At 41.9% G+C, this 15,226-nt stretch overlaps 1 protein-coding gene across 5 annotated transcripts in view; it reads right to left on the bottom strand.

Moving 5' to 3' along the window:
• Positions 1 to 13,339, bottom strand: part of BMS1 (BMS1 ribosome biogenesis factor) — a 40,006-nt gene extending 26,667 nt beyond the window's left edge. For 3 of the 5 annotated variants that reach the window (XM_073353243.1, XM_073353248.1, XM_073353247.1), the window contains exons 1-8: positions 12,920 to 13,027; positions 10,837 to 11,080; positions 10,239 to 10,429; positions 7,120 to 7,199; positions 3,771 to 3,959; positions 2,938 to 3,080; positions 1,140 to 1,261; positions 295 to 491 (exon numbers count right to left, since the gene is read on the bottom strand). In XM_073353243.1, the coding sequence (XP_073209344.1) occupies positions 295 to 491; positions 1,140 to 1,261; positions 2,938 to 3,080; positions 3,771 to 3,959; positions 7,120 to 7,199; positions 10,239 to 10,429; positions 10,837 to 11,012 (1,098 nt within the window). In that variant the 5' untranslated portion in view covers positions 11,013 to 11,080; positions 12,920 to 13,027. Of the gene's footprint in view, positions 1 to 294; positions 492 to 1,139; positions 1,262 to 2,937; positions 3,081 to 3,770; positions 3,960 to 7,119; positions 7,200 to 10,238; positions 10,430 to 10,836; positions 11,081 to 12,897; positions 13,028 to 13,260 lie in introns of those variants that run through there. The other 2 variants (XM_073353246.1, XM_073353244.1) reach the window with 2 other exon arrangements.
• Between the last annotated feature and the right edge of the window lie 1,887 nt (positions 13,340 to 15,226).

Below are 15,226 nucleotides of genomic sequence, written 5' to 3'. Positions count from 1 at the left end.
TAAGAATTTATTATTAATTACTTCCTTAGCTGTTTTCCACAGCTTCTGAGAGAGGGTAATTGGGAAAAACAAACACACACAAACTATTTTGTTTCTCAATCATTGTAGAAAGAAAGGTGGTTAATAAGATATTTAAGGATAAGGATATGTTTGCATATCATTTGGGTTGATGTTTAAATAACAAAAAACAAACAACAAAAAAACTGTTTCCAAGCACCATTGCTTTGCCTCTTTAGGCAGAAGCTATATTCTACTGGAGAACAGAGAACTCAAAGAAACAGACTTTCTCCTCACCTCTTCATCTTGATGAGCATGACTTCCACCAAGGTCAATATAAACAGCATCTTTGTCATACACTACACCTCCAACTCCTGACAGTGGGGCATAAATAAGTTTATCCTTCTCATTTAAGGAACGCTTTTTCTGCTGTTCAGGAAGTGCACAGGGGTCTGGCAGGAAACTCACATCGCTCACAGCAAAGTCCCCTACACCTGGGTTGGTGAACAAGGAAGAAAAGGATTTTGACAAAGCTCTGATTTAAAAAAAACAAAAACAAAAAACAACACACCTGTACAGTTCACCATAAAGAGGTAAAGGGGCTCTACTGTGGCATGAAGTGTTTTAACATCAATAGTACGCTGCATAGATAAACCACATGCAACACTTTTAAGACCTACTACTAAGTCTGGAAAACATTCTACAAATTAATCAGCTAGTGGACTATAAATCACTGGCAACTTACTCCTGTAAATATACACTTATCTTCATTACTAACATCATCTCAGCCTTGTTAAAAAGAAAATAACTTAAATCACTAAGTTATCATTAATTAGTATTCATTTATTACGCTACATAATACTTTTCATTATTAACATTACTTTTTTTTGCATTTCAATCATCCCAGAGAGCGTAACTACACTGATCAATTTCATTTTCTGGTTTTCCATGCTAGTACATTGTTATTGTGTTTAGATTTAGCACTGCAAGAAGATTTCTCAATTAAAAGTTTTACAAAATATTAATATTAAAATATTAACTATAGTACGGTGGTCTTTTGCAGATGTAAACTATCCCTTTAACAGTATTACAAGCTATAAATCATCAAAATAATAAGAATTTTAAGAGATTAGATACATTACCTGGCATGTGAATTTGGCTTTTGTTTTTTAGGTATGCTCCTCTTAAGTAGCCATAAAGTGACACCTTTCTGTCACACTTTGGATTGACTCGAACATCTTCTGGGTTTGTCAAGTCTTCCATTCTAGGGAATATCAGAAGAGATATTAGAAATACAGTCTCTCAACTATCATCTTCCAAAAAGAAAGTACTGAAGCAAATTATTGCACTTGCTACATTAAACTACTATTGCAGCTTTATTTAAAAAAAAAATCACAAACATTGTATAATCTCATTTTTTGACATTTTCACTGTTTGATAATAGGAACACAATAAAGCACACTGTCATGTTAAAGTCTTTTTTTTGGTTAAAGATTCTTGTGTGTGAATATTTTAGATGATAATTTTATTTTAAATGTATAACATTTCATCTAATACTACATCTCTGAAAGATTACGCGTGTGTTCATTTGGGGCATTTCTCCTTTATCTGGGGGCAGAAAGTGAAAACAACTGAATCAGTTTCATTTTTGTTTATAGTCACTTTCTAGCCAATTTCACTTTTAGGCTCTCATGCACAATAAGGTTAAGCTAATACCTAAAACTGGAACTGGAAGATTTAGAGAATATTTTTTCTTCTTTTCCCCAAATGTGCTCTGTGCATTTCAGAGAACTTTGTGTATCATCTTTCTAAGTACTTCTCCGACCACATCACTTAAGCACTGCCCCGGTATTTAAAAGCAAAACACAAAATGTCTGTTTCTTAACTCTTTCCCAAATTGCAAGAAAAATAATCTTATCAGTTCATAGGTATTTCCCTCCCCTCATTTATGAGTGAATGGGACTTTGAAAGAAGCAAGGCTTGTTTTTTTTAATTGATTTCTGTTAATCTCTTCCAAGAGTGAGCTAGATCCAGCTCCTCTGAAAGTACAGTCTTCAGAAGCCACAAACTTCCCCTCCCCCTTTTTGTAGACAGATGCACTGTTCCAGTGGAACTAGCTGTTGTGTGAGATCATGGACACAGAAGGAGACACAATCTCTCAGGTGGCTAGAGCCAATCCCATGGAGAGTTTTGAAATTCAGGATAGAGACCTTGAAGTAGACTCCGTATTCAATGGAGAGCCATTCCAGTGATTAGAGATCAGAGTGATATGTTCACTATCTGCTGTTAAACTATTGGGATGCTGTGGTTTCAGAGAAGTTCAACATAATCACGCAGCAGTTTTGTTTAAATGTTTTATGGACAGTGTTCAAATAACCTGTAGCATTCTAAAGACACATTTACTGCCTCATCCTACAGTCTGTGAACAAATCAAACTTACACTGAAGTCACCAAGCCAAGTTTACCACTGATTTAAGTGGGCTCAGCTCCACGGAAGTCAGATGGCAAATTATTATAACTGTTTTTTTAATTTAGTGGGGTTGCACTCATTTATAGCAATAGAGACCATGCACTAGCTGCCACAGTAATGGATAACTCTATAAAATTCTAGCTACACATTAAATTGGTCATTTGCATGCCCAACAGTTACATAACTGTACTATTAAAATAATTTTTTTCAGAAGTGTACAGGAATAGAATTACACCATTCCCTCATACGGATATGAGTGGAGCTGCGTGGCTAAACTTACATGCACAGGATTGAAAATACACCTCTTACACCACTGATTTCCCCTCATTTATGTCAGTAATGAAAAAAGAGATTAAACTTTAATTTAGCTATTATCAACTGACTGGCTGTTACATTCTTATAAAAACAGAACTTGGGGGTGGGAGTGCAGAGGACAAACAGAGAATTGAGGAAAAAAGAAAACCACGTACCTGTCTGCTAGGACATATGGATGAGATGTCTGCCATGTAAGTGGACGGAATTTCATAACAGAGATAAAGCGTCCCAGATTATGAATTTCCTGCTTTTGGTACTCTCCGTGTACCATCCCAGAGAGATAAAACAGCTTGGCACCCTAAATCAAATTTATATTAAAAGTTTAACCAAAAAAAAAAAAAAAAAAAACAACTTACCCCAATTAAATTCCTACCTCATTAAAACTAAAGCAAGAGACTGCATTCAACAAGTTACAATTGCCTTCAATAGATTTGAGTTAACTTTGTTAATTATCTTCCCTCCATCAAGGCAAAAAGTTATCCCCAACAATTTGGCACCAGGTGTGCAAGGCTCACAATAGCAGCAAAGACTTGCTTTTGCATCTGTTAAAGGGCAGATGTATGTTTCATAGAAATCATGTATTTTTTCAGCAGCAGGCACAACACAAATACAGAAGCTACACAACATTAGCATTGTTAGACACCGCATTAAAGCCTGCAAAGCAACACCATCTGGCTTTTATGAATTTAGGATTTGATCCTGCAACCCCCTACGCACATCATTACTTGTGTGAATGACTACTGGGCTCTAGTGCTGTAACAGCTCTATTGTTTAGTGATAGAGCTCAATTACACAAGTCAATTTTCAAGAAAGAGAAAGATTGTATAATCTGAGTCAATGCTAAATGCTACCCTAGCAGTGTCTTGTCTTTCAGTAACATTTGTGAACAAACAAATGCAGTACATTTAAATACTTGAATATTTTCCCCACCCCTAAATCAATTTCCACAGTTCAAACATTTATGAAAAATAACTGTTTGGTATTATACCTGATATACTTCTGTCCAGAATCTGTGTTTTAATCTCTTTTTGGTCTTCTTTAACTGTTTGTTGTTCTTGAAGGTATCCAGGTGAGTAAGGACACCCATGATTTTGGGAAACCCATGTACTTGGCAGATGTTCAAGAATTCAAAGGTTTCCATCTCAAATCCAAAGCTGGCATCAATGAGCATAAGAACCTGAAAGTGAATGAAAACAATTTTCTCTGGTGCTATTGAGATGTCCTCATCAGCATCTTCAACTAATTTAATTGTCATGCTTTTAAACAGGATCCATCTCTTCATTCAGTCTGTTGCTGGCTTTGATAAATTTTTAATCTCAAGGAGTCAGGCAGTCTCCCAAGGATTTTCACACAACCTAGTGAACCAATTGTGGCCTTTTAAATTAAAAGTTGTGTCTTAAGCCCTTCTTAGTTTAGAGAAGGCTAAGAAATCAAATCCCCTCTCCTAAATCTATATATATTTATAATTTTTCTTCACTTTGTTTTCCCCTCTCCAGAAAAATTACAGGAGGACAAAAAAAACAAACAAAAACCACACCCCCACAGACAAGAGTCAGAACAAAAGTCTCCCCCTGGACAATCACCACCTTCCTCCTCTGCAAAAAAAAGTGTTAGTCCCAGCAACGAGGGACAGATCCTTATTTAGTTAAGTAGCCTCTTACTGCTCAAACAGTAATGAGGCTCTTTGAGAAGTAAGATAATACGTAACAGGCGTAAGAGTATCAGAATCTGGCCCTCCTCAGCTAACAAACTTTGTCCGCTCTTAAAACATGCAAGACTGAGCTTTTATCAATATTTGCAGGAATGTCTGATTAAATTAGTAAAGATAAAGGCCCTGATTGTTTTGGGTATCTGACAAATGCAACCAAAGATTAGGTTACCTCAATAGACTACTGCAGTAATGCCTTAAGGGACTAGAGCATCTAAGATCATAAACAGGCCTTTGGTACAAGTGAGGTAAACAAACTTCCTTCATATGTTGCAATTACTGTAATGTGTCACAGAGATGATGATAACGGAGCAGAACATTGACATAGGATAATCGTCTCCTGTAGTCACATGAACATGAGGCAAAGCTAATTAGGTCCTCAGCAACAAGGAGCCTAAGGCTTTGTCTACACTAAAGGGAGAAGTCGATCTAAGCTACTCAATTTAAGTTACGTGAATAGCGTAACTCAAATCGACGTACCTTAGATCTACTTACTATGGGGTCCACACTACGCAACGTCGATGGGAGACGCTCTCCTGTCGACTCCCCTTACTCTTCTCAATTAGGTGGGAGTACAGGAATTGAGGGGAGAGCGATCGGCAGTTGATTTAGCAGGTCCGGTAAGTGTAGACAAGCCCTAAGATGCAAATGAATTAATGGCTTATGGCTCCGTCAGTAACTAAGTCCTCCTAACCTTGTGACAATCAAACCGATATAGTGCTTCTCGGCATCATATACATTCATAACCTCAGGCATATATCATATCTATTATTTATGTTTTAAATGCATCTCATTGTCTCAAAGAACATGTATGCAGTAGAAGACTACTCAGATTAGCTGGTCAATTCAACAATTGCCAAAAATAACCCCACAATCAACTATCAGCAAAAATATATTCCATATCCACCACCTCAGCCAAAAAATCTGAGTAGACAAGTTGGCTTTGCACCCTGTCCTGAAGATCAACAGACTCAGATATGCTTGACCAAAGAGGGAGGTAAATTACAGAATTGATGCTCTCATCTGAAAACACTCTGACTGCAGCACTCAGACCTTCAAATCCAAGGTTCACCAGCTAGATGCATCAGATGAACCCAAATGATGTAGCAGTATGTTTCCCTTTCCACATTTTAGTGAACAATCTGATCATTGTAGAATTTTTTCTTCTATTAGAGTTCTCTGAGGGGGTCTACAAACATGCGGACAAAGATAATCCAGTGGATATAGTGTATTTAGCCTTTCAGAAAGCTTTGACAAGTTCCCTCACCAAAGGCTCTTAAGCAAAGTAAGCAGACATGGGATAAGAGACATGGATAAGAGACTGGTTAAAAGACAGGAAACCAAGGATTACAATAAATGATCAGTTTTCAGAAGGGAGCGAGGTAAATAGTGGTGTTTCCCCAGGAGTCTGTACTCGGACCAGTGCTGTTCAACTTATTCATAAATGATCTGGAAAAAGGGGTAAACATTGAGGTAGCAAAATTTGACAGTGAGGTGACGATACACAATCACTCAAGATAGGTAAGTCCAAAATAGACTGCAAAGAGTTACAAAGGGATCTCACAAAACTGGGTGACTGGGCAACAAAAAGGCAGATGATATTAAATGTAGATAAATGCAAAGTAATGGACATTGAAAAACAATCTCAAGTATATATACAAAATGATGGAGTCTAAATTAGCTGTTACTACTCAAGAAAGCGATCTCAGAGTCATTGTGGATAGTTCACTCAATATTCAGCAGCAGACAAAAAAAGCTAACAGAATGTTAGGAACCATTAGGAAAAAACTAGATAAGAGAAAATATTATAATGCCTCTATATAAATCCATGGTACACCAATATCTTGAATACTGCATACAGATCTGGTCGCTCCATCTCAAAAAAAAAAAAATTGGAATTTTAAAATGTACAGAGATGGGCAACAAAAATTATTGGGGTATGGAACAACTTCCATATAAGGAGAGATTAAAAAGTACTTCACACAACAGAGTCAACCTGAGTAACTGTTTGCCAGGGGATGTTGAGAAGGCCAAAACTATAACTGGGTTCAAAAAAGAACTAGATAAGTTCACTGCAGATAGGTCCATCAATGGGATGCAACACCAGTCTCTGAGTGTCCCTAGCCTCTGTTTACCAGAAGCTGGGAGTGGATGACGGGATGGATCACTTGATGATTGCTTGTTCTGTTCATTCCCTCTAAAGCATCTGGCATTAGCCACAGTCGGAAGACAGGATACTGGGCTATATGGACCATTGGTCTGACCCACTATAGCCATTCTTATATTCTTATGTTTTAACAAACCATTTCAAATGTCAATAGGGCTGAACTGGAATTTGTTTAGCGTAAAGTTGCTGTTCCGTTCTGGTTTCTTAAAGAGATTTTTCATTAAGGTTCAGAAGTGGAATGGGCAACAGAGGGTCAGTAGACATTCAAAGGCAGTTTCCCCCTTGTTACTTCTGGTCAAGTCCCAGTGACTGCTCCAGAAAATTAGGCCTTTTAGGGACCCCTCCTGCTCCTACTGAAGTCAAAGGGAGTTTTACCAGTGACTGCAATGGGAGTAAAGATCAAGACAATAATATGTAGGTGTGATCTAGGCAAAGGTATTATTTCCACAATTGCTGACTTACCAAATCTGCAACTTTAGCCAGATCAATCATTGTGTTAATGTCGCATCCACATTCAATAATGGTCAGCCTACGCCTTTTACCTGTGAAGAAAATGCAAATTTAAGGAAAAACAAAAGTGAACCAACTAAAGATATTTTATCTTAACCTCAATAGTCTCAGCTATTTCATCAATTCTGCTACAATACTGTGTTGATATAGTTGACTTCTCTAATTAGCCATGCTTACATGTTGGAATGTTACTCAGATTTATTTATTGTGAGGATTCATACCAAGTAATGCACCTTTGATAGATAAATTTATTTCTCTATCAAAAATATCCAACAGAAGGAGATTAAACAGACAGAGACAGCAGAATTTTAAATTCCTGTTGGCTTTGTGCTGATTTATTGTGCAGCTGTTCTCCTGGATTACAGGTTGCTCTCCCATAATAGAAGGGATGGACTAGATTAGCCAACATTTTCTTCCCAGTTCAAACTTCTTACGCGCCTAATGATAGGGGGGCTGGGAGCACCCCCTGACTCTTCTGGTTGGCTGATATTCCCCATTTTATAAGACCCATTTTTCAGTTGCTTGTAACTTTGCCAAACTTTAACCACTTGGGCTGAAATTTTCCATGATTATTCAACATTTACAGTGGTAAATCATAATGACAAACAGTAGTCTTTGGGCCAGAGAAAGAGTGAGAACGGCTCTGGCGAGAGGCAGGCACTTGTAATCTGGTTCTGACAGCTTCAGATCAGGTTGCAAAGCTCTGTTACGATAGTCTGTTACATGAGCATATACTATTTTTGCCACAGGCCTTCTGTCTCACTTGGTCCACAGGCTAGCCCTGTTCTAGGGATGGAGCAGGACTGAGTAATAGAGACAACAGTTATCTATAGGTAAGACTATGTTTTAGTCACGGGTATTTTTACTAAAAAAGTCATGGACAGGTCACAGGCCATAAACAAAAATTCATGGGCCTGTGACCTGACCATGACCTTTTCTAAAAATACCCACCTTGCCTAAAACTTGGGCGGGGGGGCCCCGTGGGTGCTTGGGGGAGGGAGCAATCCAGGGATGCCAGAGGTGCTGAGGCATGTGACCTGAGACCCCCGCTGGTACTGGGGGAGAGGGGGGCTGGGCTGCGGGATATAGCCTGGGACCCCAACTGGTGTTGGGCGGGCGGGGGGGGGGGGGGAGGGAGGAGCAGGGCCTTCCTACCCAGCTCCGCATCCCTGCAGCTCCTATGTGGCAGATGCAGGGACCAGGGCAGGAGCTCCGCTACTTCCACCACAAGTGCCGGCTACCGCAGCCAATGGGAGCTGCAGGGGCAGGGCCTGCAGGTTCAGGCAGCATGCGGCGTGGACCCCCCACCTAGGAGCTGCAGGGGGGACATGCCAATGGGAGCCGGGGAGTGGCCCCCCCCACACACACACACACACACACACCCTCCGACCCCTAGCCCTGAGCCCCCTCCCACACACCCAAACTGCTGCTGCTGGCCCAGGGGCTGCCTACCTTGGGCAGCCCCTGAGCCAGCACCAGCCACTGCAAAAGTCACAGAAAGTCATGGAATCTGTGACCTCGGTGACAGACTCACAGCCTTATCTATAGGATCCCTGTTTCATTTTTACAGAAAGCAGGTGTGTATTGACTTTTCCGGAGAATTACAAAGAAAGGATAATGTTTAAGGCAGTTGAATGCTGCCCCAGAGAACCGGGTTTTATCCCCACTTCTACCACAGAGTTCCTATGCAATGCTAATCAAGCCACTTAAACCAAACTATTCACAAGTAGTCATTAATTGTGTGTTCCTCGCTTTAGGTGGCCTGACTGGAGACCAAGGTTCCACACTTGCAAAAGTGCGGAGTACTCAGCTACAACTGAAGACAACGGGTTTAGGATTTTATATGTTCAAAGCACAAAGTACTTCAAAAAATTAGATCACCCAAATTTCAAATTGGGCACCCAAAAACCAACAGACACTTTTGACCTTAATCTGCGCCGTAGACAATGCCACCTGGTTCCCCTCACCTCACAACAGTGTTGTGAAAATAACATTAATATTTGTGACGGTTCAGATACTATAGTGATGAACGCCACAGAAAAATCCATGAAGAAATTAAGGATTCTGTCTTCAGAGCAGGGTTTGAATAGCACGTAGTAAATAAGGCCTGGTACCACACATTAAATGAGAAGAAAACAAAATACTGATTAGCTAACTATTAATTGAGCACCATCCAGGCTGTGTGCTGAATGAAATGGGGTGCTGTGGAAAAATTAGTACACCTGACCCTCGCTAGAACGTGTGACTTGGGATCAATGCGTGGCACCGTATTACAGCATGGACCGCATTAAAATGAATTCCAATTAAAGTAATTAAATTTGGGATTCATGGCCGCGACCGTGTTATATGCGAATTCACGCTATATAGACACGTGTTCTAGCGAGGGTCCAGTGTATATGATCATATAATTAAAGACTGTACCATAATTAATATGCACAAAGGTTGGATAACTTTAATTATGGCATTTCCTAACTTTTGGGTGCTTGATTTTGCAACTTTACTAATATTCTTGTAACAGTTTTTGTATGTGTAATGTATAGACGAAATGTTAAAAATTTATGATAAGGAAAGTATCTTATTTTCTTAAGGCACAAGAAAGCCACGCATCTGCTAGGAAATATTTACACACTACTGTTACAAACAACATTTAAAATTACTGTAATTGAAAAACTGGAGGAAAATATTTGCTTACTTGGTGCATTTGATATCACTTTGTGAATAGTTTGTCAATCTCACCTTTGCTTGTGTTTTTCCAAACAACAACAGGGAGAGACAAATTTTTAAAAAGAAATTGGAAAGTGTGATTATAAAACTACAAAAATGGGTAAGACGAGTAGTGCCTTAAATGACTTTTAACTCATTTTTTTAAAAGATATTTTCAAATTGACAGTTTCCTTAGATTACTGTATCAATGTACGCTGCCTGCAATACTTTAAATATGTGAGGTCACAACAAAATGTATTGTGTGAGAGAAAACATGCACATGTGCTAAGATCAAGTCACCCTTCTGTTTATCACTATTTATCCATATCCTACATATTGTGTTTCAAACATATATATTTTGTTCTCACCTGATACGATCGTTACAGGACCTCGTATTTCAATCAATTTTTGCCTCGTAAAGTTCCTAATTAGACATTTTATTAAAGTGCTCTTCCCAACTTTTGGAGGGCCAACGACAACCACCACCACAGGAGGAGGCTCTAAGGGAGTTCGGTCAACTACCGGAATGTGATGTTTTTTCGTCTTCAAATCCTGAGTCCTATTTATGAAGAAATTCATGAAAACGTTTAATGAGAAGTTACAAAAAAGCAAGAACACTTGTTTTAAGGTGCTAAGTGTTTCAAAGACTCATTCACTTAGGTGTAATCATTAAGGACTCAGCTACTCACGAAGAGATGCACAACTCCATCAACTAAGGAGCTAACCAGATTTTCCCATAACGCAGACAAACACACTAGTACTGCATGATAGACTCAGTTAGGCCCACACTACTGCCCCATTTATAACAGAGAATAAATATATTGCTGTGTGGACATAGTAAACCGTGTTAGTTGTATAAGCATGTCAGAGACTAATTCACAAAACACAGTTCTCTCAGCACCTAAAAATGAGTTTACTGGGGAAAACAAAACAATCAAGCCCATCATGCTCTAAAAGACTCCACACCTGTGGAAGGTTCTGGCCATCCGCACAGCAGACTGGACCGCAAAGGCCTTTGGGTTTCTCTTCCGAGCATCCTCATCATCTCCAAGTCCTAGATCATTCAGATGACGTTTCCTTTTTTTGTCAGCCTTTGGCCCACTGTGCTTCTTACGGTGCTTCTTCCTGTCCTTTTCCTCCATCTCTTTTCTCAGGGATCACCTGTCACCAGTGTCAAATGGATTGCTTTTGCCAATGATACAGAGCATAGCTGGCATATGGGGAAAAACACACACACTTATTATGCAACATACACACAAAAGAGAAGCAGGATTATTTAAATACCTATTTTTCACCTAAGACATAAAAGGCTGAATTTTCCTCTAGGAGGGTCATGCCTATGTAAAAGAAAATAAACTCAAGCGAGTTCTGACAAATGAAGTTGCCACTTGAATATTTCTTTGATGATTGTGGAAGAGGGCCTTGTTCATGAAAGGCTCATCATCTCCACTGAGATCTATGGGTGAGGATGGTATAAATTGCTTTGAGGGTCAGTGGGGTTGCCCAGCATCCGTTTATCGTTGGATGGACTGAAAGAGTTTTATTTAGAAGTGACTCAAGATTCATTAAGTAGGTTTGAGGGAGGAAGGGAGGTAGGGTCCTACACTAATTGAGGGCAGAATTCAATAAGTGGGAGACCAGGCAGGAAGTGGTGAGATTCATGGCATGGGGCACTGGCAGGCAAAGTTTAGTCGAGGAAGTAGGCTTAGTTCTTGGACTACGTGACATGGGATAAATGTTTCAGATCTTCCAGACGTAGTTCAAGGGACAAAGTACTTTCAGCAGGAATACTTCAGCTATGGAACTCTTATCAGTAAACTGACACTAACCCTAACAGTGTTCAGGTCTAAATGCAAGCCCTACATTGTCAATAAGACATCCCCTGATAAAAAGCATCCTAAGACAACTGAGGAACAGAAAGCAAATGATCAAAACACACACATACACAAAGCTAGAAGAACTGAAGTGAGCTGTAGCTCACGAAAGCTCATGCTCAAATAAATTGGTTAGTCGCTAAGGTGCCACAAGTACTCCTTTTCTTTTTGCGAATACAGACTAACACGGCTGTTACTCTGAAACCTGTCCATTAAGACCAGTGCTTAACTACCATGAAAATACATGCCGCTGGAGAAAAAAAAATCCACAGACAGATTTTATTAGATAACCAGACTCCTAGTCCGCTATTTTAAACACAAGATCATCAATGCCCTATAATCAGCATGAATTGTGAAGTGTATCAGGAATTAAGATTTCTTTAAGCAGCTTCAACTCCCTGGATAACATAAAAAGTTTGCAACCACTGGGCTCCATTAACACTAGTTAATTAAACAGCAGTAGGCGCACTCTCTCATTCCAGATATATAACAAATGTTTAACTTTATTTCTACTTGCCCAAATGTTGCAAAATACAGCTGCAAATCTTACACTTAGTATTGTGATAGTCACTGATAAAATGCATGTTTAACATTTAGGCCCCAATTCCACAACGGGATCTGCAGGGGCCCGAGTCTACTGGGGTGGCCTCGGACACAAGCCCTGTGCCTCTCTGCCAGGGGGGAGTCCCAACAGAGCCCCACGTGGGCACAAAGTTTCACGGAGCTCGCCGCAGGAGCGGGGCTGCCTGGGAGACCCCCGCAGAAACCGGCGCGGCGGCTGTCAGAGAGCCCCAGTGGCTCCGCCCCGGGCCGGGGAGCTTGGCGAAGGATGGGGTCGGAGTGGCCAGGGCGGTCGGCGGAGGAGCTGGCGCCTGAGGCTCACGACAGCGGCCCCGCTCCCAGCGCCCTGGGGGTATCGCCACGCGACCAAGAGCTCACTCCGCCGCTCCCCCGCACAGTCTGAGGCAGGCTTCTCCACGCATAGGAAAAAATGAGCTGGGGGGGGGGGGATGTGGGGTTGGGGGCAGCCCAAAATCCCCGCCCACGGGGAGGCCCATGTCCTCAGCCTCCCCGCCCCCACAGCCGGCCGGGAGAGGTGAGCCACGGATTGCCCTGGGAGCAGGATCCGGCCTCGGACACCCCAGCGACCCACCCGCCGGAGAAGGGAGACTCACAGCCCGGCCTCCCCCCCGCGCGGAGATCCCGCCGCTCCGCCGCCTCCAGCAACGCCGCATGGGCGCCGCGGCCGGAAGTGCGTCCCACCCAACTGCTCCCGCCCGGAAACAGCGGCTGGCCGGGCGGGGGGCGGGTATTGCTGGGACACCAGGCCGGGCGCGGAGCGTGGCGCCCCCTGGCAGAGCTAGGCGAGGAGCTGACCCGCTCCCCTCCTTACTGGCCGCGGGGGGGTTGCCATTGTCTGCGCTGGGAGCACCTATTGGATAACCCGGGAGGCGGGCGCGCGGGCGGGCGCCCAGCAGCCTCCCCCCCAAACCCGCTTGGGACCCAGGACCCTTGCCTCGGGACAGCGCCCCTGGACGGCAGCGCCCCGGTGCTGGGTGTTTCCCCATCGGCTCCCTGGCTCCGCCTCCGGCCGCCGGCTGGTCACGCCAGGACCCGGCGCCGGCCCGTCCCCGCCGGGGGGTCCGTCAGCGCCGCCCGCAGCCACAGCGAGGACGTTTGGGCTGCGGGCCCTGATCCCCCCCTCCCGACAGCGACGGCGGGTCTGCCTCGTCCTGCCGACAGTCTGCCTCCTCGGCTCCCTCGCCGCTGTGTGCGAGGCTCCCACACACCAGAGGTGAAACCGCCTCGGCTGGGGAGCTGAGCGCGCCCAAAGTTAACACACCGGCGAAACACAGACTTGGTGGTGGGGTTTTCTAGTTTCCTTCCTTTTTAGCACCCCTGCCTGTTGTAACAGGGCTAACATTGTAACAACACGGTCGCTGGAAATTTTCAGACGAATCGTGACTTGTAAGTGGACTCGTAAAAAGGGCACGTGGCCCATCTTGTTCATGTTGTGCTCTGAGATTCAACAGTTAAGGCACATAATTATGCACCTGCTTAACTTTATGCAATGTGAATGGTCCCACTGCGATAATCAGGGCTATTGACGGGGCTGGGGGAGAGGGAAGGGTAAGCAGGTGTTTAAAGCCTTCAGGAATGAGACTTAAATTAAGGGACCTGTAAACAAAAAGTATTTTCATTTAAACATGGGCTGAAGATTCCCTGAGGGAATGTTTATTACTTTCACAGTAGCCTTTAAAAATAATACACACCAGGCAGAAAAGTGATTCTGTAAAAATGGTATGATTTTCCATATTTATTCTCTCAGTAAATCTGTATCAGAGTTCCTTGCCAAAAGTCAAAAGGTTTTTTTCTAGCTAAAAGTCCTGCAAACTCAGCTTCAGATTTGGTGATAAAGCTGTCATTTTGGTGTCAGTGTGAAGGTTGTGCAATTAGTTTAGTTGACAATGTTGTTAATGATACTTGAAGCACCACTGAACCCAGCTTTCTTCTGTATTGAATCTACAGGACGAGCAGGGAAAACTCATAGAAAAAGTATGGCATAGGATAGTGGTGTTTCTCTGTAGTCTGATTATAGCACCATTTTAATTACATAGTGAAGTGCCACATTTTCTATTATAGTAGAATAGGAAAAGTGTAAAGCCCCATTTCTCTCCAGCTACATACTATTTATCTGATAGGTCCAGTACTTCCCTTCCCACCTTTTGTTTGTCCTGTCTATTTAGGCCCCACTCTGGCAGACATTTGCACACATGCTTAATTTTTACAGTTCTGAGTAGTCCTATTGAAATCAATGGGAATAAAATTAAGTACATGCTTGTTTGTGGAATCAAGGACTTGCCTGTAAACTCTTCAGATACAGCACCCAGCACAATGGGTTCCTAATCTCAGTTTGGGCCACTAGATACTAGTGAAATACAAATAAATGAAATAATAATTGGAAGCTGCCCATTTATATCTAGACCGTGCAGACATTTGTGTTTACTTGAGTCAACCCCTGAGGAATCGTCTGTGTTTCTGCAAATAAATATAAAAGATCTGCCTGATTCCCTCCCCCCTATTTTTTTTAATAATCCTTGCTATGAACATAACTATATATTGTTTACATTTCCAAGGAGTATAGAAAATCTTTTTTATTAATGAAAACGAGCAGGAGTTTTTTAAAACCATACACTGAAATAACTATGCGTCATATAGGGGCAAAATCCAACATATCTTAAATACATGATAGCAAGATGTGGAATCTGATTTCAAATATCTTCGGAGTAGTAAGACATAGTTGTTTAGCAGAGATCTGAACCTTCACTCCATACTTAGGCAAATTTTCTATAAATTTTAATAAGGAATTTGCAAGAGTAAAGGGTGCAGGGTTGGGCCCTGATTTATTAAATGGAGACAGCTGTTCTTTGAAGTAATTTGCAACAAGAAAATGCAGGAACAGCCTTATGCCAAACAATACA

The sequence above is a fragment of the Lepidochelys kempii genome, chromosome 7 (genome assembly GCF_965140265.1).
Source record: "Lepidochelys kempii isolate rLepKem1 chromosome 7, rLepKem1.hap2, whole genome shotgun sequence".
NCBI classification, from domain to species: domain Eukaryota; kingdom Metazoa; phylum Chordata; order Testudines; family Cheloniidae; genus Lepidochelys; species Lepidochelys kempii.
This window is presented reverse-complemented; position numbering and strand designations above follow the sequence as displayed.